The sequence below is a fragment of the Vitis riparia genome, chromosome 11 (assembly GCF_004353265.1).
Source record: "Vitis riparia cultivar Riparia Gloire de Montpellier isolate 1030 chromosome 11, EGFV_Vit.rip_1.0, whole genome shotgun sequence".
Taxonomy (NCBI): domain Eukaryota; kingdom Viridiplantae; phylum Streptophyta; class Magnoliopsida; order Vitales; family Vitaceae; genus Vitis; species Vitis riparia.
The window spans coordinates 17,302,268-17,326,061 of record NC_048441.1 but is presented as its reverse complement, the minus strand read 5'-3'; the positions used below and the strand labels follow the sequence as shown (position 1 = coordinate 17,326,061).

The 23,794-nt window shown below is 34.9% G+C and overlaps 4 protein-coding genes across 4 annotated transcripts; 1 reads left to right on the top strand and 3 right to left on the bottom strand.

Annotated features, from left to right (window-relative positions):
• Positions 1-4,169: 4,169 nt before the first annotated feature.
• On the bottom strand, positions 4,170-5,382 carry LOC117924811 (probable 3-hydroxyisobutyrate dehydrogenase-like 1, mitochondrial). Its single transcript, XM_034843520.1, has one exon. The coding sequence runs from the start codon at positions 5,380-5,382 to the stop codon at positions 4,330-4,332; it is 1,053 nt and encodes a 350-aa protein (XP_034699411.1). The 3' UTR covers positions 4,170-4,329.
• Positions 5,383-8,628: 3,246 nt separating this feature from the next.
• On the bottom strand, positions 8,629-9,860 carry LOC117925761 (probable 3-hydroxyisobutyrate dehydrogenase-like 1, mitochondrial). Its single transcript, XM_034844865.1, has one exon. The coding sequence runs from the start codon at positions 9,843-9,845 to the stop codon at positions 8,793-8,795; it is 1,053 nt and encodes a 350-aa protein (XP_034700756.1). The 5' UTR covers positions 9,846-9,860; the 3' UTR covers positions 8,629-8,792.
• Positions 9,861-13,742: 3,882 nt separating this feature from the next.
• LOC117925186 (mitochondrial import inner membrane translocase subunit TIM17-2-like) lies at positions 13,743-14,735 on the bottom strand. The gene has a single exon (XM_034844108.1). The coding sequence runs from the start codon at positions 14,621-14,623 to the stop codon at positions 13,943-13,945; it is 681 nt and encodes a 226-aa protein (XP_034699999.1). The 5' UTR covers positions 14,624-14,735; the 3' UTR covers positions 13,743-13,942.
• Positions 14,736-17,473: 2,738 nt separating this feature from the next.
• On the top strand, positions 17,474-19,763 carry LOC117925185. The gene has a single exon (XM_034844106.1). It carries the CDS (start codon positions 17,667-17,669, stop codon positions 19,452-19,454), a length of 1,788 nt encoding a protein of 595 aa, XP_034699997.1. The 5' UTR covers positions 17,474-17,666; the 3' UTR covers positions 19,455-19,763.
• The last annotated feature ends 4,031 nt before the right edge of the window (positions 19,764-23,794 follow it).

The following is a 23,794-nucleotide window of genomic DNA, read 5'->3' as shown; positions in this document are numbered from 1 at the left end:
CAAACACCACCTAAGTGTTAGAAGAGAGAGACACTTTATCTCTCTTTCAAGCTACTCCTACCAGCTCAATCTGTTGGGTACATTCAGCACATGAGGAAGGCACCAAAGGTGGAACACAAAGAAGGGAGATTTGAAGAGTGCATAGAAAACTTCAACCAAAACAAGATTACCTTCAAAATATTAAGATTGTCGGTTATACCAGTAAGTTAATTAGCATTGACAAGTCAATAATGGAGGAAATTGGCATTTTGGGCTCCTTCATAACATTGAAAACTGAACTACAGTTTGAATTAAAAAGGAATTTCAAGGCAAAATGATTGACAATTTGACACAAGCAAAGTAAAAGAAAGTTAACCTAAACAAGAATTTAAAGGCTGCTTAAAAGTTGGGACATCAAGTGCAACATCTAAACAGATGGTTTACGTAAGTCAGCCTCTGGTAACAGGAAACAATTTTATTTCTTTAATTGGGAATTAAGGGAAACTCAGCAGAACTTTTTTCTTGTTGTAACTTGTTTGCTCAGATATGAACATTTCTAGACCATGCTTACAAGGTGAAAATCCTTCAAGAGAAGCTAAATAATGATATTTGCTTACAAGATTAGCTTAGTTTCCTTTCAGACACATCCAACTGATTAGAAAATGGTAAGCAAACAGAGTGATCTTTGACCAGATCAAGGAGACTATTCAAATTTGGCTCTTGACATAGATGCTTTGTATCATAGTTGACTCTTTTGTCTGCCAATCAAAATGGTTGTGACTACAAGTCCATGGCCATCTTTCTAGAAAGTTGGTGGGTAAGCATGAAGTATGTCAGGGTGGTTGATTGTTGATGATCCCGGAAAAATGCTTCTTTTGTTTTTTTTTCTGTATTAGATGCCGAATCCTCACTAATATTGAGGTTTTCCGGTTCAATTTTTAACACCCACTTGTTCAAGACCAAGCATGGCCATATGTTATTCTCTTCCATGACCTAGAGTCGAGCAAAGAGAAGATGCCTGTGGGCCTACCGGTAAAAGTGACGCAACGAAAGTTTCATTTTTGAATGAAGTTACACGACACAGTTCTTATTTTATTATTAGTTTACTCAAGAGTTGTTCAATGAATCTGTTGATTCAAAATCACGGTATGGGTAGATGCCAGGGACATTCGGAATTTCATATCCGATGACACTTTTTTTGTTGGGGATAGGAATGAGGTCAATTATCTCATATATTTTGATATTAAAAATCATAACGTTTGGGAAATCATTCCTGACTTGGGTTCAATTCTGTTCAGGAGCTTCAACACCATCTTCACCCTCCAATGACAGACATAAATTCTACAAATAAGTTTTTTTTTTTTTTTTTTTGATAGGTAAAATAAGCAATTAAATTAAATGTGCATCAAAGTATACAAGGACTAGGACTATACAAAGACTGCCAAAAGACAAGCAAAAGGAAAATAGCCACAACCACCACCACCCAATACAAAACCAAAGCCCTAACAACCTAGTAAAACAGAAAGCTCCCAGATGACCCTCTTCCCTTCTCTGCACCTGAACCCAAGAAACTTCCCACTCCTTGGATCCTCACCATCGAACTGACAACAGAAGCACTTTGATCCCTAAAGCTGTCTAGAAACATCCTTGTCTTTGGCCCTTATGACAGACAACCTTCTGCTCCTTACCCAGCCAATAAAAAGGCTGACCCTTTTGGACTGGCTTGAGTGGCAAAATGTTGGGATGGAAGAGATTCCAAGTTAAAATTTCCAAGGGGAAAAATACAAAAAAGGCAGCAGCAGGTATAAAGCATCTGAAATTCCTATTATCTTCAAGCTTCCTATTGCATGGTAATCACCTTCGGGCTTAAGAAAAATTAGTGAAACCAGGAGCCTAGGCCATACCTAGGTGATTAAACTTTTCTAGGTGAGGGACAAAGGAAGAGAAAAGCTTCTGTCTTGGTAAGTCAACACTAAAGCTTTTTTTATATTAAAAATGTGCAGAAACAGAAAGATTAATGTGCCTTAATTGAAGTACTGCAGCTCTACTTCAATCTCTTACACTCACTGGGAAAATAAATTTACAAGACACATGAGAAAAAATTTAAAGCAACAATTAATTTTAATAGTGTTTTTTTTCTTTTTCTTTTTTTTGATAGGTAAAAACAAATAGAATATAAAAAATATAGGTGCTAAAAGAGTGTCCCAAAGTATATTGGAAGTATACACAAAACCAAGAGAGAAGAGGAAGAAACAAAACCCATCACCTACCCTCACTTAGATCCTAGCCAATCATTAAAGCTAATTAGAGATAATGAGCCTCATCTACAAACACCCTAAACCAAAACCATGGATTACAAATGAAAAGCTTTTTCATTATTTGATTCAAAAGCTCCACATTATCAAAGACAATCCTTCCAAATTGTCCAAAAGATACATGAGGGGCAGCCTTCCAATTCTTTTTACGATTTCAGCCCAAAAAGGAATCATACCATCTTTCTAACTAAAGAAGATGGAACCCAAGACACTCCAAAGAGAGTAAAAAGCAGCTGCCCATAGAACTCTTATCTTAACACTATGGACAAGGGTGTGATCCACGGATTCTTCTTCATTATGACATTTGTTTGCCAGAGAACACCCCCCCTCCTCTGGACCTAATCCAATGTTAAGGCCTTCTCCCACATCACCATTCAAACAAAGAAGGTCATTTTAGGTGACACGCATGACCTCCAAATGATACTCATCAGAAACAAAATTGGGTCACCCGACTCCAAAGCATAATAGGAGGATTTGACCAAAAACTTACTGCTCTTCGACTTTGTCCAAACCACCCTATCTTCCTCATCCTTGTACATCCTTTGATCTTGAAGCTTCAGCAGGAATTGCTCCTAATTTTAGTGTTAATGCTCGCATGATGCCAAATTGGATGCAAAACCAAATAGTTCTCAGTCTTGGTAATTGGGCATTTGAGATTTTAGGATTTAGGAAGCCAAGGTGTTGATAAAACATGACATGTTGTAAGAAGGCCCAAAAAAAAAAAAAAAAAAAATTTAAAAACATGTCATGATGAGTAATAGTCACTCAACATTTGGCTCATCATATCTCTAGCTTATGCTTTATAGTAGGGTTTTTTCACAATAAGTAGGATGCAACATATCATATCATAATGCATAGTCATCATCCAGCATCAATATACAGAAAAAGATAAAAAAAAATTCTTGTTAAAAATTCCATCTTCTTGTTACATAGGTTTGGAACCTTTTCTTAAGGAAACAGAATAGCAGCATTCATTGATTCAGAAATGATTATTCGGCTTATCCTTTAACAATGTCCCTTGGACTGCAATGTGCATCAAGCTTGATATCAAAAAAGCGTAAATAGAAAAGCTTGACAAGAGGCCATAAGGCCTAGCTCAGATGACAAGGGATTGAGGATGTTCCAGGTTTGATTCCAGGCAAAAAGGAAAAAGGAAAAATAGGAAGTAAAAAAAGGGCTCAAGAAGAAAGCTCTTTCTCTCTTATGTTCAGGAGCATATAGGAAAAAACCCAGTGGGTTCTCTTCATCTTTACCTTATTAGCTTAGACTCTCCATTAGCCCTCCAACCATGGATCCTAGTAACAAGCAAGATGTTCACTCAACCATGTTTGTTAATGCACCAAAAGACCATAGTTTCAAGGTCTTGTAAAATTACACTATATACTTGTGGCCAAGGCCGCAAAGGTGCATCTTTTGTGGGGGATTGCAGAATCAGGTTTCATATGAGGCTTATTTTCCGCCACCAGCATGACCTAAGTTTAATAACTTGAAAAAAGTTCCAACATGTGGGTTCCCTTTCGATACCTCCTCTGGAGTAAGCCTCCTTTTTTTGCTAGGTTCTGTTTAACACGTCTTTATTTGCCTATCAAAAAGAAAATTCCACCATGTGTATCACCAATTACAGTCCCTTTCATAGACAGGTATAATTTCTTTACATGTATCTCTACTCGCGCTTCCTTGTGCTCTTCTATCTTCTATATTCTCTCCGTGCTTAGAAAATCCATTTTCACTACATAATAAGATCTTATGCTCTTAGTGGCTTAAGTGTCCAACCCCTATATGCAATATGGACCTATAAGAAAAAAGAAAAAAGGAGAAAAAGAAACTTCTGCCATATCTAGAAAAAAAAAAAAAAAGCAAAAGAAACCCAATACAGAAGAAAGATCTAGCAAACATTTATTGTACTCTCAATTAAAAGATGTCCAAAGGAATTACCAGATTGTTTATCAGAATCCATACAACTTGAATTAAACCAAGCAAGCACCCCATTACACTAATAATAGTAGAGCAAGATCAAATTCTCATACTAACCAATCTAAGATGAAGGAGGAGAAGAAGGTGGAAGAGTAACGTTATTAAGACGCTCAAGCGTCAAGATAAGAGCTTGGGTACCCAAATTGCCCTCCCCATGAGCCTTGAGTGAGAGATAGAGCTGCTGAGCGAGTGCCAAACCAGGAAGAGAAAGCCCCATTTTTTGACACTCAATCAAACATATCCCCAAATCCTTAATAAAGTGATTCACAAAGAAACCAGCCTCGAAATCCCTCTTCAAAATCCTACTCCCATGCAAATCCAACGACTTTGAGCCGGCAGCGCCGGTGGAAATTGCGTTCAAAAACAAAGCCACATCGAGACCAGACTTGTAAGCATACATCATCCCTTCTATCAGTCCAAGCATAGTCGAAGCTATGGTGATTTGGTTAGCGAGCTTCGCGTATTGCCCTTTTCCAGGGCCACCCATGTAGTTAACCTTGCCCAGATGGGAAAATAAGGGGTTCAGGCGCCTGACGACGGACTCGTCCCCGCCGGCGAAGATAGCAAGGGTGCCGTTCTTGGCGCCCCGGTCTCCGCCGGAGACGGGGGCATCAACGGAGAAGCAGCCCTTGGAGGCAGCAGAGGAGGCGATTTCTGCTGCGAGTGAAGGATCAGAGGTGGTCATGTCGACGAGGACTCCACCGGGGCGGAGTCCAGATAGGGCGCCGGAGGAGGGGTCGAGGAGGACTGAGCGGACGTCGGAGGGGAAGCCGACTATGGAGAAAACGACGTCGGATTGGGAGGCGAGAGCAAGAGGAGAGGAGGCTTGGTGAGCCCCCATGTCGAGGAGGGGTTGTGCCTTGGAGATGGTGCGGTTGAAGATGGTTACAGTATAACCCGCTTTCATCAGATGAGCGCACATCGACCGCCCCATCACGCCGGTTCCAATCCAGCCGACGCGGGTGTTGGACGGTGAAACGGGCTCGGCGACAGCAGCGGTGGCCATGGATCGGCGGAGATGGGCGACGATTGAAATGGAGGTGAGGGGGATTGTGGTGGAGGGGGAGTGGGGGAGGGGGAGTGGGAGTGGGAGCAACAGCTTTAGGAATGACATGATCTACCCTTTCCTTTTTAATTTTTATTTTTATTTATCGTATTATCCAATGGTTGAGACCGAGGGGCAATTTTTAGGTATGATTGTCTTTTAACGGTCTTCACATTCCGATGATTTACAAATCTATGTACTGACGATAATCATTATTTACTTAAATATATAAATAAATATTTTTTTTTTCTACTTCAATTAAACATGAATTATGATAATAAAAAAAATTATTTTCCTACCGTATATTTAACTGATGATAAAATAAGATAAGATAAATTATCGAAATTGATCGGAGAAGTAACGAGATATATCATCCTTTTTTTTCTTTCATGTTTTTTTAATATATAAATATACATACCTCATACATAAAAATACTAAAAAATATTTATAAAATTCATTAATTCATAAATTATTATTTTTATATGTTGAATAATATAATAAAAAAAATATTTATAAATTTTAAATATTTTAATAATAAATATTGCTAAATGTAATACAATTTTCATTTTTAATAAAAAATATATTAGGATATAATATAAATTTTATTTTAAATAAATATAGAAATTTGAAAATAAAAACCATGTTAATAATATTATTGATATTTTCAATTGATAAATTCTTCAAATATTCTTTATATTAATTATATATAAACTTTGAATATTTGAGCTCAAATATGCATTTTATATGAAATCTTAAACCCATTTATAAGAAGGGGAGACCCTTAAACACAATCATCCCTATTATTTATGGATGATGTGCATGGTTTGAAATTTTTATAATATTTTAAGAAATCATTTCATTTAAGCATTTGATTCTTTTTGCTTCAATTTTTTTTTTTCCAATTTCTACTATTGTAAAAAAAAAAAAAAATTGGCTTCCCACCTCTTCAATCAAATTTCTTACACCATTATTGAGATCTGGAAAAATGGCCCCCCCACAACATGTGAGCCCTCTCATTTTGGCAGAATACAATTATTTGGTTGGAATTTAAAATTTGTAATTAACTTTCTTTCTAGTTTTTTGGTAATTTTAAATTTATAAATACATGGAAAATAATTTCATCTATAAAAATAATCCTTCAATTTTATAGCAAGTAATTAATAAGGGGGGTCATATCTTTCCCACTTTCCAATTCTAGAAATATATCGAAAGACATTTTTTTATAAAAGATTAATTTTTGAATACCAAGTGGCAAACAAAGATTGAAAGGAAAAAAAATGCTAAAGAATCATTTTTCTTAGTTTGACTGACATGAAAAATGGTAAGGAAAAAAAATTAGGAAAGAAAACATTGAAAAAAATATATTTAAACATTTTCCTTGATTGTTGTGTTTGGTTTTTTAGAAAGTGCAAAAAAAAAAAGCAAAGAAAAATAATTTTCTCATATTTAATTTCACTATAAATTTTTTAAAATAAAATTAAATATAATTAAAATTAGTTAAAAATTTGTACACTTTAAAATTATTTAATCCTTATATAATAAAATAAATTAAGTGAAATGAGTTTAAAGAAATATATAAAAATAATTAATTAATTTTATCTTTATTTTTTATTTTTCTTCTTTTTTTTTTCCTTTTATTTTCCCTCAAATCTTCCGAAACCTAACATAGACTATTTCTAATTTCCAAAAAATACTAGAAAAATAAAAAGAAAATACTAGAAAAATTAAAAAAATATATATCAAAAAAAATAATTTTCTCATCGTAAAAAAAGATATAATAAAAATTAAATTTAATTAAAATTAATTTAAAATTTATATATTTTAAAATTATTTAATCTTATTATAATAAAAAAATAAATAAAATGAATTCAAAGACACCTATAAAAATAATTTATTAAATTTATATTATTTTTCATTTTTCTTTTACTTTTTCTCTTTATTTTCCTCAAATTTTCCATAACCAAACATAATCTAATGCAAAGAAAAAAATGTAAACAAAGACATGATCTAATGCTGAAAAATATGACAGATTACAAATAATATATTAATAAGACAGTTCCTTTCCATATATACTTTTTTAATTCATTATAATCCAGTTGATTAAAAAGACTAATCTCAAGAAAAAGAAAAAGAATAATCTATATGACTGAGTCTTCAAGAAGACTCTGGTCCTAACATATTCTTAAATCAGGATATGGGTTTTTTCTCGGGAAAAAGTATTACGAGGGCACTCAGATCACGCATGGAATGGAATCCCGTAACCAAAAAAGAAAAATGAAGAAGAAGAAGAAGAAGAAGCTTTGATAATATTAAGACATTTGTGTAACCAACATTCAGACCTTCTGTAACCACCATTGCATTCCATCCCTGATGGATTTCACTTCCACCGAGTCTCTGTGCCTCCGCCTGTCAGCCTTGACATGATCAAAATATGTAAACAAGACAGAAAGCAAACTTCATGATTTCTGGGAACCCAACTATATAAGCTGTCTAAATTCTTAAAGACCAAATTGTCATTCCCATCAGACTTGAAGCTGGAATATGCGATGGACTCAGGAAGTCCTGGCCAATTTCTCATTACACGCCAGTTTCCAATGTTATGACACCTATCTGAGTAACAGTGCAGCTTATATCAGCTAGCCTATTCAATCTCAAAAGTTCTCAGAATTAATGTTCATACATGGAAGATTGAGATTTTATATCTGACGGTCAATCTAACACCACCACTCCATTCCTCTAGGTTTAGCCAGTAGTGTAAACTGAAGTCCCTAAACATGACATAAGCAAACTTGAGAAACACCAACAAGAACAATATCACAGTCGAAACATTTCCACCATGAGCATTAATGCAAAAATTGAACCAAGTACTTCTTTTGATAGGCAAATGAAAATCTTTTTAAAAGACACTCCACTAAAAAAGGGTTAAATCCAAGTACTGATGATGTTAACCCATCTCAAGAACAAGTCCGAACCAACTTTTGGATGCAATTTGATATAGCACCCACTGTCAAATTGAAAGTTACATTCCACCAACTGTTCTACTCGCTTCCATGTGTATCACCAATTACAGTCCCTTTCATAGACAGGTATAATTTCTTTACATGTATCTCTACTCGCGCTTCCTTGTGCTCTTCTATCTTCTATATTCTCTCCGTGCTTAGAAAATCCATTTTCACTACATAATAAGATCTTATGCTCTTAGTGGCTTAAGTGTCCAACCCCTATATGCAATATGGACCTATAAGAAAAAAGAAAAAAGGAGAAAAAGAAATTTCTGCTATATCTAGAAAAAAGAAAAAAGCAAAAGAAACCCAATACAGAAGAAAGATCTAGCAAACATTTATTGTACGCTCAATTAAAAGATGTCCAAAGGAATTACCAGATTGTTTATCAGAATCCATACAACTTGAATTAAACCAAGCAAGCACCCCATTACACTAATAATAGTAGAGCAAGATCAAATTCTCATACTAACCAATCTAAGATGAAGGAGCAGAAGAAGGTGGAAGAGTAACGTTATTAAGACGCTCAAGCGTCAAGATAAGAGCTTGGGTACCCAAATTGCCCTCCCCATGAGCCTTGAGTGAGAGATAGAGCTGCTGAGCGAGTGCCAAACCAGGAAGAGAAAGCCCCATTTTTTGACACTCAATCAAACATATCCCCAAATCCTTAATAAAGTGGTTCACAAAGAAACCAGCCTCGAAATCCCTCTTCAAAATCCTACTCCCATACAAATCCAACGACTTTGAGCCGGCAGCGCCGGTGGAAATTGCGTTCAAAAACAAAGCCACATCGAGACCAGACTTGTAAGCATACATCATCCCTTCTATCAGTCCAAGCATAGTCGAAGCTATGGTGATTTGGTTCGCGAGCTTCGCGTATTGCCCTTTTCCAGGGCCACCCATGTAGTTAACCTTGCCCAGATGGGAAAATAAGGGATTCAGGCGCCTGACGACGGACTCGTCCCCGCCGGCGAAGATAGCAAGGGTGGCGTTCTTGGCGCCCCGGTCTCCGCCGGAGACGGGGGCATCAACTGAGAAGCAGCCCTTGGAGGCAGCAGAGGAGGCGATTTCGGCTGCGAGTGAAGGATCAGAGGTGGTCATGTCGACGAGGACTCCACCGGGGCGGAGTCCGGAGAGGGCGCCAGAGGAGGGGTCGAGGAGGACGGAGCGGACGTCGGAGGGGAAGCCGACAATGGAGAAAACGACGTCGGATTGGGAGGCGAGAGCGAGAGGAGAGGAGGCGCGGTGAGCCCCCATGTCGAGGAGGGGTTGTGCCTTGGAGATGGTGCGGTTGAAGATGGTTACAGTATAACCCGCTTTCATCAGATGAGCGCACATCGACCGCCCCATCACGCCGGTTCCAATCCAGCCGACGCGGGTGTTGGACGGTGAAACGGGCTCGGCGACAGCAGCAGTGGCCATGGATCGGCGGAGATGGGCGACGATTGAAATGGAGGTGAGGGGGATTTTGGTGGATGGGGAGTGGGGGAGTGGGAGTGGGAGTGAGAGCAACAGCTTTAGGAATGGCATGATCTACCCTTTCCTTTTTAATTTTTATTTTTATTTATCGTATTATCCGATCAATGGTTGAGACCGAGGGGCAATTTTTAGGTATGATAGTCTTTTAACGGTCTTCACATTCCGATGATTTACAAATCTATGTACTGACGAGAATTATTATTTACCTAAATATATAAATAAATATTTTTTTTTTCTACTTCAATTAAACATGGATTAAAAATAAATATTATTTTTTTATCACAAATGATAAGATAAGTTATCCTAATGATATTTATATCTTATATTGATTGAGATATATCATCCATTTTTTTTTCTTTCATATTTTTTTAATATATAAATATACATACCTCATAAATAAAAATACTAAAAATTATTTATAAAATTCATTAATTCATAAATTATTATTTTTATATGTTGAATAATATAATAGAAAAAATTTATTTATAAATTTTAAATATTTTAATAATAAATATTGTTAAATGTAAATACAATTTTCATATTTTTTGAATAAAAAATATTAGAATGTAATAAAAAAAAATATTTTAAATAAATATAGAAAATTGAAAAAAAAAACCACATTAATAATATTATTGATATTTTCAATTGATAAATTCTTCAAATATCCTTTATATTAATTACATATAAACTTTTATTATTTGAGCTCAAATATGTATTTTATATGAAATCAAAAACCCATTTATAAGAAGTGGAGACCCTTAAACACAATTATCCCTATGATTTATGCATGATGTATATGGTTTGAAAATTTTATAATATTTTAAGAAATCATTTCATTGAAGCATTTGATTCTTTTTGCTTCAATTTTTTTTTTTGTTTCCAATTTCTACTATTGTAAAAAAATTTGGCCCCCCCACAACATGTGAGCCCTCTCATTTTGTCAGAATACAATTATTTGGTTGGAATTTAAAATTTGTAATTAACTTTCTTTCTAGTTTTTTGGTAATTTTAAGTTTATAAATACATGGAAAGTAATTTCATCTATAAAAATAATCCTTCAATTTTATAAAAGCTCGATTTTATAGCAAGTAATTAATAAGGGGGGTTATGTTTTTCCCACTTTCCAATTCTAGAAATAAATTGAAAGACATTTTTATAAAAGATTAATTTTTGAATACCAAATGGCAAACAAAGATAAGTAAGGGTATGTTTGGTCCCCGGAAATATGGCTGGAAAAGGGAAAAAAAATGCTAAGGAATCAGTTTCCTTACTTTGATTGACATGAAAAATGGAAAGGAAAAAAAATTAGGAAAGAAAATATTGAAAAAAAATATTTAAACATTTTCCTTGATTTTTTCCTTGAGACTATATTTAGTTTCTAGAAAATACTAGAGAAAGAAAAAAAATTATCAAAAAAAATAATTATCTTATATTGGGTTTAGCAATAAAAAAAATTATATATAATTAAAGTTAATTTAAAATTTATATATTTTAAAATTATTTAAAAATAAGTAGAATGAATTCGAAGATAGGTATAAAAATAATTTATTAAATTTGTATTATTTTTTATTTTCTTCTTACTTTTCCTCTTTATTTCCTTTCTTTTGCATTTTCCCTCAAATTTTCTTGAACCAAAGATAACTAGTGGAGAAGAAGAAGAAGAAAATGTAAACAAAGAAGTGAGCTAATCCTGAAAAATATGACAGATTACAAATAATATATTAATAAGACAGTTCCTTTCAATATATATTTTTTTTAATTCATTATAATCCAGTTGATTAAAAAGACTAATCTTAAGAAAAAGAATAGACAATGCTTAATATCATTTAGAAATAATCTAAATGACTGAGTCTTCAAGAAGACTCTGGTCCTAACATATTCTTAAATCAGGATATGGGTTTTTTCTCGGAAAAAAGTATTACGAGGGCACTCAGATCACGCATGGAATGGAATCCCGTAACCAAAAAAGAAAAATGAAGAAGAAGAAGAAGAAGAAGCTTTGATAATATTAAGACATTTGTGTAACCAACATTCAGACCTTCTGTAACCATCATTGCATTCCATCCCTGATGGATTTCACTTCCACTGAGTCTCTATGCCTGCGCCCGTCAGCCTTGACATGATCAAAACATGTAAACAAGACAGAGAAAGCGAACTTCATGATTTCTGGGAACCCAACTATAAGCTGTCTAAATTCTGAAAGACCAAATTGTCATTCCCCATCAGATTTGAAGCTGGAATATGTGATGGTCTCAGAAGCCCTGGCCAATTTCTCATTACATGCCAGTTTCCAATGTTACGACACCTACCTAAGTCACAGTGCAGCTTATATCAGCTAGCCTATTCAATCTCAAAAGTTCTCAGAATTATTGCTCATACATGGAAGATTGAGATTTTACATCTGACTGTCAATCTAACACCACCACTCCATTCCTCTAGGTTTAGCCAGTAGTGTAAACTGAAGTCCCTAAACATGACATAAGCAAACTTGAGAAACACCAACAAGAACAATATCACAGTTGAAACATTTCCACCATGAACATTAATGCAAAAATTGAACCATGTACTTTTTCTTTTGATGGGCAAATGAAAATCTTCTTAAAAGACACTCCACTAAAAAAGGGTTAAATCCAAGTACTGATGATGTTAACCCATCTCAAGAACAAGTCTGAAGCAACTTTTGGATACAATTTGATATATTCAGCATAAGCACCCACTGTCAAATTGAAAGTTTCATTCCACCAACTGTTCTACTTCAGCAGCATTACGCAAATTAAATCCAATCTACTTAAATAATTAACCTATAAAGAGTAAATATTATCCAGAAACAAATGTACGCTTGGGCACCAAAAATTTCCAAGTTCTAAGCAAGAAAATGAATGCATGCTTGAATTGAATGAGGATGCTAAGCACATATGTTGCAGTTTTGCATATGGGACAAGTCAAATTAGAAACATAAGATAACAGAGATTCAACTTATATATAAGGAGGCCTAACTTTCCACAAGGTGGAAAGACCTGTTTGTGGAACATCAAATTATAGTATGAGGGGAAAAACCTCGTTGAAGATTTGAATTCTATGGTTGAATCAGGAACTGAGAATGCTAATTTTCATCGTGACCCAAACTGAGCCAAGGTTGGGACTGTCAGGAATTTCAATCTTAATGAGGTTAAACATGGTTATTTTGAGGGAAGAAGAAATAAATGGTTTTTCCTTCCCTGGCTAATAAAGGATTTAGCTTAGAAATAACTCTAGCCCATCAATAGAAGGATTCTGAGTAGGAGACAGGTCTATGAGAGCTTTCGCCATGGCCTATGGAAAGGTAAGGAAGATGGTAAACAGAGTAGCAACACACAAACATGAAAGTGTGCCCTAGGAGACAGGGTTTGTTCTCAGGCTCATTGTTGTGTCAATTACTCTCACCTTTGGAAAGAGAATTTCGTCTCACATATGGATCTGGGCAAGGTCTCCTCCCTCTCCAAACCAAACTAACCCACCCAACCATGAGAATTAACACACACACACACACACAAACAAAAAGGTCACTAAAAGGTTCTCTCGTCTCTCCCCACCCCACACACACACCCAACTATGAGAACTAACACACCCACAAAAAGGCCACAAAAGGCCTCCCACACACACACAAAGGGTCACTAAAAGGTCTCCCACCAATTTGAATCAAGAGATCATAACACAAAATAATCAATATAATCAGTTTTGAGCCACCGATGTTGTTTCCCTTCCCCCCATGGATTGAAGCATACAAGAGAACAATGGTTAGCAAGCAACCTAGTTCTTTTATTCTCCACGAGAGAAGCAGAACTAACAAAATTTTCTAATTTCCTTTCACAGTTTGTGTATCATAAATATGAAAAGAAATCAAAATAACATTGACAAGGCCTAAAGAAAATATATGAATCAATAAATAACACTTAATCACTATTTAACTTTTCTCAAAATAACCTCATCTAATACCAAAAAGCATTATTATACAATCCTATAACTATATTCTATATGATGGAAACAGCGAAAAGAAGTTGATATTAGATTTCAGAGGCCAAGTTCATGATAACAGATCCTAGCAATAAATAAATTTCAAATCCCTCCTTTGGTCTTTTACCAGAAAAAAGACCTCAAAACCCCATAATTCACTTGTACTCAAAACTTGGCATCGGTGTAGGCGTGTCGAAGCTCTCCAAAATCTCCGTCTTGCTTCCACTATTCGCAGCCGGTTCTTGCTTCTTTCCCCCGCCAAACAACCCTCCAAACCACGAACTTGAACCAGAAGAAGGCTCCGGCGCCGGTGGCGCAGGCGGAGTCATGCCAGGTAACTGACCCATCGGATATCCGGATACGGGACCGGGAGTCATGCCGGGCACGGGCTCTTCCATCGTCATTGGAAGATTTTGAGGAGCGCTCAGGACCTTGTTCAGCATGATCCCAGCTCCCTCAATGAGACCCAAGAGTACGCCGCCGAAGATGGCCGATCGAGTGGAAGCGGCTAATCCCTGACGCATCTGGAGGAACCCGCCGGTCGCGGCACCAGCGATGATAGAATTCCAGGGATCCTCCTTCTGGCGGACGTAGACCATGGTGCAATCAAAGGCGGAGAAGAGGCCTCCCCAGACGGCGAAGCTGCCACCAACCCGCGGCGCGTTCATCCTCACGGCTTGGGAGCCGCCGATGAGGCGCTCGCCCTTAGGGGAGTTGTAGATGCCCTTGAGGAAGTGGAAAGCCGAGCCGCCGACCGCGCCCATGCCAAAGGCGCCGCCGACATCGTCGAGGATCCGATCGGGACAGGGTTCCCTGGACGTTTCCGGAGTGCCCATGATGATGAGAGGAGGGCTTGGTGTGCGATTTTTCTGATTTTGGGCTTTAGGGTTTTGGGGTTAATCGAGAGAGTGAGAGCGTTATAGAAAGAGAATCGGTTGTCTTTGAGGAGGGGTAGACTCGGTAAGTCTTATAAACTATGGCACTTACATTTTTAGTGATTCCTGTGGAGGTTTTGTGACTTTTAATGTCGTCCTTTGATTTGTAGAATAAACATGATATTCTCAATTCATTTTAGGGTTTAATCTACATAATTCTTAAATTGTGATTTTATACTAGAGTGTTTTTAATAATGATTTTAAGAAGTGTTTTTAATAATTTTAATACTTAAAAAATAAAAAAATTTAAGTGGACTCTTAATCTTTGTAGATACCATTTGGATTTTTAATAATTTTTTTAGTTATTCATAAAATGAAGAAAGTGAAAAATAAATATGTAGATATTATTTGCATATTTTCATAATAATAAAAAATTAATATTTTGTATATAATATGATATATAGATCATTTTTAATTCTAACATACCATAAAAAACAATTATGTAGATATTATTTATATATTTTTATAATAAAAATAATAATATTTTGCATATGATATGATATGATATACAAATAATTTCTAATTCCATTGTATAACTAAAAGTTATATATAAAATTTTTATCTGTAATTATATAGCTAAAAGCTATCTCAAGCTATTATCTTATATATTTCATATTATAAAAAGTATGACTTATAGTTTGAAGTTTTATAAAGTTATATATTCTCATTATCAAAAGTTATGCAGAAATTATGTGAAATAATTTTTTTTAATACATGTATATATTATATTTATTAGTCGTGTGTTCATAATATCAAGTAGATTTATTTCTAATATATCTATCTCATATATTTTACACATATTATCACATGATGCTTCAAATGACCCTCCTCATGAGCTTATATAGGAGGTGGAAAACTTCTAAAGACGCCTGAAGACATCTACACTTAGCTACAAAGTGAAAGAATATGGAAGCTTCTAGAAGGGGGTTAGAGATGTCCACACATCTCTAAACTTGGCTAGGAGAGTATTGGAATAGTGTGGAGTGTTCTAAAATCTTTCAAAGTCATCTTGTACATAGACTAGTGTAGAGAATTCTAAATTATTATTGAGTTGTAAGGAACCCTCCAAGGTTTCAGAGAGTTCCATTGGTACCTATAAATAGGTTAAGGTCTCATTTGGTCAAGACACCTCCTTAAAACCACCTAATAACCTAACCAACCAAGTAAATGAGTTCCAAAGCACTTGTAAAACTTTCTTTAAGCAATAAAAGCTTTCATTTTTTAAGAATTGTTTACTACGCCTTCTAAAGCTTTTAAGTCGTGAGCATCTTAACCTATCAAGCTAAGTATTGAGAGTAAGACTGATTTAGCAAGATCAAGTGTCTTGACTTGTCTAAGTGTTGCACGAGTTTATGAAAAGACTAAATCCATGACAATATGTATCAGTTGATATTAATATATATCGAGTAAGCTTGACTATGAACTCCTAAAGGGATAAAATTATGTTAGTAATGACATAAAATTTCATGTAAATGATACTTTACATTCTATCAAATTCAAAAGAATCTGATATGACTAACATGGTCCTGAGGTAAATAATAATGCATCAACTAATTACAAGTCATGCAAATATATTATAAAACTAGAAGTTTTTATTTAGTGATTTGTTTATCTATATTTTTAAAGGGTAGTATGACATGTTTTGCAAATTATTATTTCAATGAGATAAATTTTCTCACCATTAAGAGGAGGAAGCTAGTTTTAGAATAACAATGTGAGAATTCTTAGAATTTTTTTTTATACAAGTGTTAATATCGATGAAGAATAATTAACTAACATAATAGTATATATACACATGAAGCATAGTAAAATAATTGAAGCAAACATTAATATCCTCATAGGACAAGTAGCTATTATAACTACAAATGAATGCAACAATCACTTGAAATGTAGTTTGTTGGCTCAAATGAATGCAACAAACACAAAAAGTCCTGAAACATTTTCAAACAAATCACATCCATTAAAATGCAGTTCATTCACTAAAGTGAAAAAAGACTTCTTTCATCCTAAAAAAGATAACAAAAAACTACTTAGTAAAAAACTACCTTTATTTCAATGTCATTAGTGCACTAATGTATGTTGTAGATTATACATGACGAGACATAATATTTTGTAAACTTGCTTCCAAGATAAAGTTTTACACCAACATGTCTACATAGAGGAAGAATATTGATATAGATATATATTATACTTTTTTTTCCTTCATACAAGTTGTCTCACTAAGTTTTATAGACAAAATTTTTAACGATACAATTGTAGTAGTTCAAAAGAATATTATATTATTTTTTCTTCATTAGGATTTTTTTTTCATAGGGTTTTTCGTAATAATGTTGTAACAATACATATTCTTATAATCATCCGATGAGGAGTATTATAAAATATGAGAATTTATTGAATTATGAGAATTTATTGATGATCATAAACAAATTTTTTTGGTGACTCTTTGTTAAAAAGAGAAACGTCTAATAAAATATTGATTCAATTTATTTCACAGTATCCTTTTTTTTTTTTTTTAAACATTCGTATTCATTTTTTTCTTCTTCTCATTTTTTTATTTTACAATTTTTTTTTATAAGAATAGTTTATCTTGCAAGTTTAGTTATTTCAATATCTTATGAAATAATTGAATTTTAGGATATACCATAAAAAAATTAAAGAAAAGCAAATATAGTTTTTGTCATTTTTATTTTAATTTGAAAAAAAATATAAAGACAGTTTTCATTGTGATAAGAGCTAAACGACGTCGTAGGTTACCTGAGCACGGGTTCACAGAGGAGGAGACGGCGCAGACTCGAGTCATGGTTCTGGTTCAAATATGCAATCGAGAACTTTCTCAGTATTCCTCTTAAACTTGTAATCAAGGTTAGATTTTTCTGTTTCTGAACTCCTTTACTTCAAGTTTTCAGATTCATCTTCTGGAAAGTTTCTCCTTTTAATTCATACCATGTACTGTAATTTCACAAAGTGCCAGGCATTTCCCTTGGCCATTAGGGTTTCATCACAGCCCATATGCTTCCGAAAATTCCACACATTGAAAACCCAGTTCTTGCCAATTGGATTTCATCCAAAACCCTCACAAAACCCCATTTTGGTGAAATGCGCAACCCTCTCATGTGGGTTTGGTTGCAAACCCCATGAGAACTCCCATTCGTTGAAATCCACTGGGATTTTGATTGAGTTGCATCATAAAGCCCTTGAAAAGGGCACAACAAGAAGACCCAGAAGCGTTTCCTGTGGATTTCGTCTCAAAAATGTTGTGCAAAGTTACAATTTTTTAAGAGGTAGAAGTTTTTCGAGTTCATATTCTGTGAGAGTTGTTGGGGGCAGTGCTGCAATGAGAACTGGGAAAGCACTTCCTTGGTTAACAGCAAAGGGAGCTAAGGAAAGGAAAAGCTCAGACAAAGTGGTGAATTTGAAAAATAATCAGTCTTATCGGGAGAAATCAGCTAAAAGGTCAGAGAAAGTGACAACTGCAGAAACTAGTCGCTCTTCCTGGGAGGAATCAGCAGAAAGATTTGGGAAAAATCACAGTTCAAGGGAGCTTCTTCCAAAAAATGGTACACTTAGAGTGGGGACTGAGGGAAGTAAGAATATAATGGTAGACATGGTAGAGAGTCAGAAAAATGGTTATATGGAGAGAGATGAAAGTGCTGAAGAAGAAATGGAGGTTATTGACGATCCAAGATGGGATAAGATTAAGAATAGGTATACGGAAACTGGGGATGTCAAAGGCAGATATGAGAGACCAGAATTACGAAGGTGGAATAAGCAGGAAAATTGGGGTAGAAAGACATGGAAAGAAGCTACTGAATCAACCATACCTAAGATTGTTGGTGAAGGAATTTATGGGGTTGGTCCTGTTCTCGCTGCATTGTCTGCTGGAAGAAGAGAATTTTATGCATTGTATGTTCAAGAAGGATTGGATTTGAGTGGTAATAATAGGAAGAAGAAGGACAAGAAAGGGTTTGAGAAGGTTTTGAAGCTAGCAGAAAAAATTGGTTTAAGCATTAAAGACTTATCAAAGCATGATCTCAATATGGTTGTTGATAACCGACCCCATCAGGGACTGGTGCTAGATGCTTCTCCATTGGAGATGGTAAAAATAAAGGAATTGGACCCTGTTTTAACTGAGGGAGAGAAGGGTCCCTTATGGGTAGCACTGGATGAGGTTACAGATCCTCAGAATTTGGGGGCAATTATTCGGTCTGCTTACTTTTTTGGAGTTTCAGGGGTGGTATTATGTGCAAAGAACTCAGCTCCATTGAGTGGCGTTGTGAGCAAAGCAAGTGCAGGCTCCCTCGAGTTGATGGAGCTCAGGTTTTGCAAGAATATGATGCAGTTCTTAACATCATCTGCTGAAAATGGTTGGCAGGTTCTTGGAGGCTCAGTATCTCCAAGAGCAATTCCTTTGAATGAGATTTCACCTGGTGCACCCACAATTCTTGTTTTGGGCAGTGAGGGCACTGGGTTGAGACCTTTGGTGGAGAGGTCATGTACTCAGTTAATTAGGATCCCTGGAAACATTCCAGTGCATGTAACTGCAGGAGAAGTTGAAGATGTGGATACCTCAGAGATGGATCGTAGGTGCTTGACTGAAGACTTCCAGTCCTTTTTGGCAGTTGAGAGTTTGAATGTCAGTGTTGCTGCTGGAGTGCTTCTTCACCATTTGGTTGGGAATAGCTATGATAACAATTGCCTCTTAGGCGATAAGCAAGTCGATGCACTTCAATGAGATTCCGAGCCCTTGCATCAAACTATATATATATATATATGGCATTTGTAGGGCCCTCCTGTAAGTTTCTGGAAGTAGATCACAAGGTTTATTTTCTTTTCATTACTTGATTGATTGGAAAGAAGGATGATAACACAGGCCACTTAAATGATGGGCAATGTGACTGATTTGGATGAGATTCTATGATCAGCATCAACCTATTTCTTCTCAGTACTTAGATATGTATCTCAAATTACTGATTATCTTTCTTTCTTTCAATCTTTATTTTTCCGAATATAATCATTCCATCTGATTGGCATTTGGAGGGCTGATTCTTAGTTACCAAAAATTCAATAGTATAGATTGTTGCACAACTTTAAGTATCTTTGGCTCAGTAACAAGCTTAGATGAACAGAGAATCACAATTATGTGTGCACACATGAAATCGGATCAAACTTATTGTAAGATGACCTCATGGATATGCAGATGCTCGTTCCCTTGCTTTATTTTGGCTTGTTTTGTCATCCCTGTTACATTTACTGCAAATTTGGAGTCTAGATCCTGATGTTATTCCAAATCACTTCTTACCTATCAAGCTAGTCAAGTTTGCAAGAATGAACTTTGATTTTGATGGGTATGTCACAAATACCACACCTATCTGCTTTCATAGTTCTATTTTATGATGCTCTGCATAACTGTTCGTTCCCTGCAAATTTTGAGCCTAGTGACTGATGCATTGATTCATGTTCCAGTCATATGTGTGCAAATGCTATAACTTGCATGATTGTATGGTTGGACTCTTTATGTATGAAACAAATTGGCAAGTTTTGCATAAAAATCTAGCTGGATATTGGTATGAATATTATTGTACATCATTGCACTGTGGACTACTTTTTGCCTGTTTCAAGCTTTTCATGTGAAATGCTGAAACACGTGCTTGGTGGACCAAGCCTTTTTTTTCCCATTCATTTTTTGTGTTCTTGGGTAAACCATAGCATCAAAACCTCTAGCAACAGCTGTACTTCTGTTATTTTGGTCAAGTGTGTGCTCACTGTGCAGGTGTGTTTGCGGGATCAGAAATTCTGGAAGTAGTGAGGTTGTTTGAACTTTAAGAGCCCATATAATGGAGGGAAAGAGAGAAGAAAAAGAAGGAAAATCTGTCTCTTGTTTGTTTATAATGGAAAACAAAAAAGAAGCAAAGATATGATAAAAATTTGTTATATTTAAAACAGCAAAGATAGTTGGGGAAAGAATGGATGGAGGAAAATCATTCCAAACTTTTATTTTTTTAACAAAGGATTACCTTTCATTCTTCTATTTTTCCTTGTTCTCTCACAGATTCCAGCATCCAAACAACAGCGTAAGTCATAAACCTGCCAAAAGTCCTCATTTCCGTCAACAAACACAGAAATCCTTGATAAGAGCACCATCAGGGTCCATGGGGGAGTTTAAGGAATAGTCATTTAAGTGACCACTTCAGCATTTGTTCTACCAATAATTCTATGGGAAACCTCATTCCAGGCCAGGATGAGATGCTGCCTGATAACCTTCAATTCAGCTTTTCTACCCTCAAATATTCACAAATTTAAAGTTAACCTGCCAACCAATGACCCTACCTGTCCTAATTAGCATACTTCACTTGCTGGTCCTAGTTTTTCATTAGAGAAATCACCTGGATGAGATGTTGTTACAAGAACTTGAACATGTATCTCAGATGTGAGTGTGTCTATATGTGAGATCCATCTAATACCTATTCTACGAGACATGGTTGAATGTTCAAAACCTTCAATTTTCCCTCTTCAGTAGGTGTAAAAAATGAAACATCTTCTTGTGGTGCGTGCCTGACATTTGTGCTTCTTCACTCATTTTTAATCTGTGTAACAAAAGAGCATAAGAAATTTGGAATGTTAGCATGAATTTGTCCCTTTCATTCTCTGCTTGCCCATATGTTGGTCCATATTTTGACAGCAGGTGTGCCCATTTGGCTCAAGATCATGACAGAAATGCTGCAAATGTTTATCATAAACTCAAATGATGTGGTAGAATGCAAAAAACACAGATTGGCACTACCAGTGATGCTGCCATCCATGGCCATCTTTGTGTTCTAATCCCCATTTCTGCAATAAGTTGTTTTCTAGCTGAAGGGTAGCAAGGCTTATATTGTTGTGAGAGAAATGCAGTGTCTGTTAATCAGTAGAATTGCTTGGTAATTGCAGTTATGGCCGTCCATCCCCAATTGAAATATGATTCATTCTCTCAAAGATTGACCATTACAGATATTCTTTTCCCCACATGGAGTTGCAGTCGATACACGGTAAACAATGTCTGCCATTCCACTGGTCAATCTCCTCAGATGCCATTGCAGGTCTTACTTCTATATCCAATCTGTTTCAGACCATATCTAGAGCATTGGGTCTCAAGGAAATTGCAGAGACTTCATGGGTGGCCAACAACCATTCAAACATGAAATGCAGGTGTAGGTCAAAGAAAGGACCAGCGGGCTGAGACAATTATGAATTATCCTAGACCAGAGACACATGGACCATCATGCCACGTCCATTTCAGATGAAGAATCCAAATTTCCAGTAATGTGCCACATGGGGTCTGCAATCATCTTTAGATGACGTGGCCCCTTGAAGCCAAGCTGGGCAAAAGCATGTGGGAGAAGTCATATCCATCTTCCTTACTTAGCTCAAAGTCCCCTTCTGCATCATCACCTTTCATATCCAAACCCCCTTTTGACGAATGACAACCCATTTCTTCGAGGAAACTTCCTTCTTTCATTTTCCTTTTGAAAATCACCGATTCATTTTGGAATATCCACGAGGGCTTCAAGAAGATTCCTATGACTGCAATGGATAAATATTTAAAACAATTTTTTAATTTAATTTTGGTAGCGTGACGTGTGCAATCTCTCCTCAAAATTAAATTGTCAGCGTGTCCATCTGCCCATTGGATGCCGCCATGGACACTTGAAATTGAACAAGAAAAATTTTGAAAAACTTTAAATCTAAGGAAATTTCACATGGATGCATGTTCATTCCTTAAAATGGAGCTAAAAACCATTTGAATGTTGTAAGATTCAAATGTAGTGGTCCCCACTGGGCTTTGTTTGATTTCTTCTAAGATTGACATACCTAATTTATTAATTATTATGCTATATTTTAATAAAATAAAATAATATATATATATATATATATATATTCTTAAATTAATTATTAATCTATTTGACAAGGGAGGCGTGCCGCCAATTATGATCGGCTTCCATGCCCTCCACAACCATGATGATTGATGGCTCACTATTTCCACGGATTTATTCACTAATGCCACTTTTTTATATTTTAAAACATAGGAGTGAGGAAATATCAAGATAACTTGTTTGGTGATAATTTTAAGAAGCGTTTTTAATGTTTTTAATACTTTAAATTTTTTATTATTCAAGTGTTAAAAATATTAGAAACGTTTTTTAAAATCACTTCTAAATCCACTTTTATATTAATAATCTAATTATTACATTATTTTATCATTTAATAAAAATACATTGAGTGTTGGTTTTTAGGTAATAAAATGCTAAAAATATGAATGATTGAGTTTGTATTTAAAATTAAGTGTTTGGAAGTATTTTTAAGACAAAAATAATGATGATTTTGAAAATTTTAAATCTAAATTCTTGTATTGTGCTCAATTAAAAGATTATTATTTTTAAAAATATATAAAATAGAGATAAATTATATTGGATTATTTGTTTGATTGAAATGATAGTTAGTTTCCATATTGAATTATGAATAAATAGAAAAAAAAAAGTTAATATTATTTTCCATTTAAAATTGTATTTTAAATGTTCTTATTTTATTAAATAAGGATGGAGTCATCGAAAAACCAAATTTGGATATGATTTTGATTATTTATGACACTTATCCTTATTCTATACACTTCATATTTTCCATTTCTAAACATATAAAATATTAATAATTTTTTTTAAAAAAAAACACGATAACTTTTGAAAATTTTTAATGGTAAAAAAATTTAAAATTTGAGGTATAATTTTTTTTTTAATTCATAAACACTTTAAATAGCTTTTAAAAATCATTATCTTAAAAAGGTAGGTTTTAGTCTTATATAGAAATTATTATCATGAAATAAAGGGTATATCCAAAAGATAGATAACGTTTGTATATAAATTCAAAGAAGTGATTTAATAGTGGGTTTTAACTTTTAAATATATTATATGAAAAAAAGGATTTCTTTTTTGGAAATATTGTTTTAATTTTTTTTTAAATGTTCTAAATATTTTAAAAAGCTGCTACAGATTAAAAATGTTTTTATGAGAATCATTTTCAAATAAATTCGAAGTAAAATTT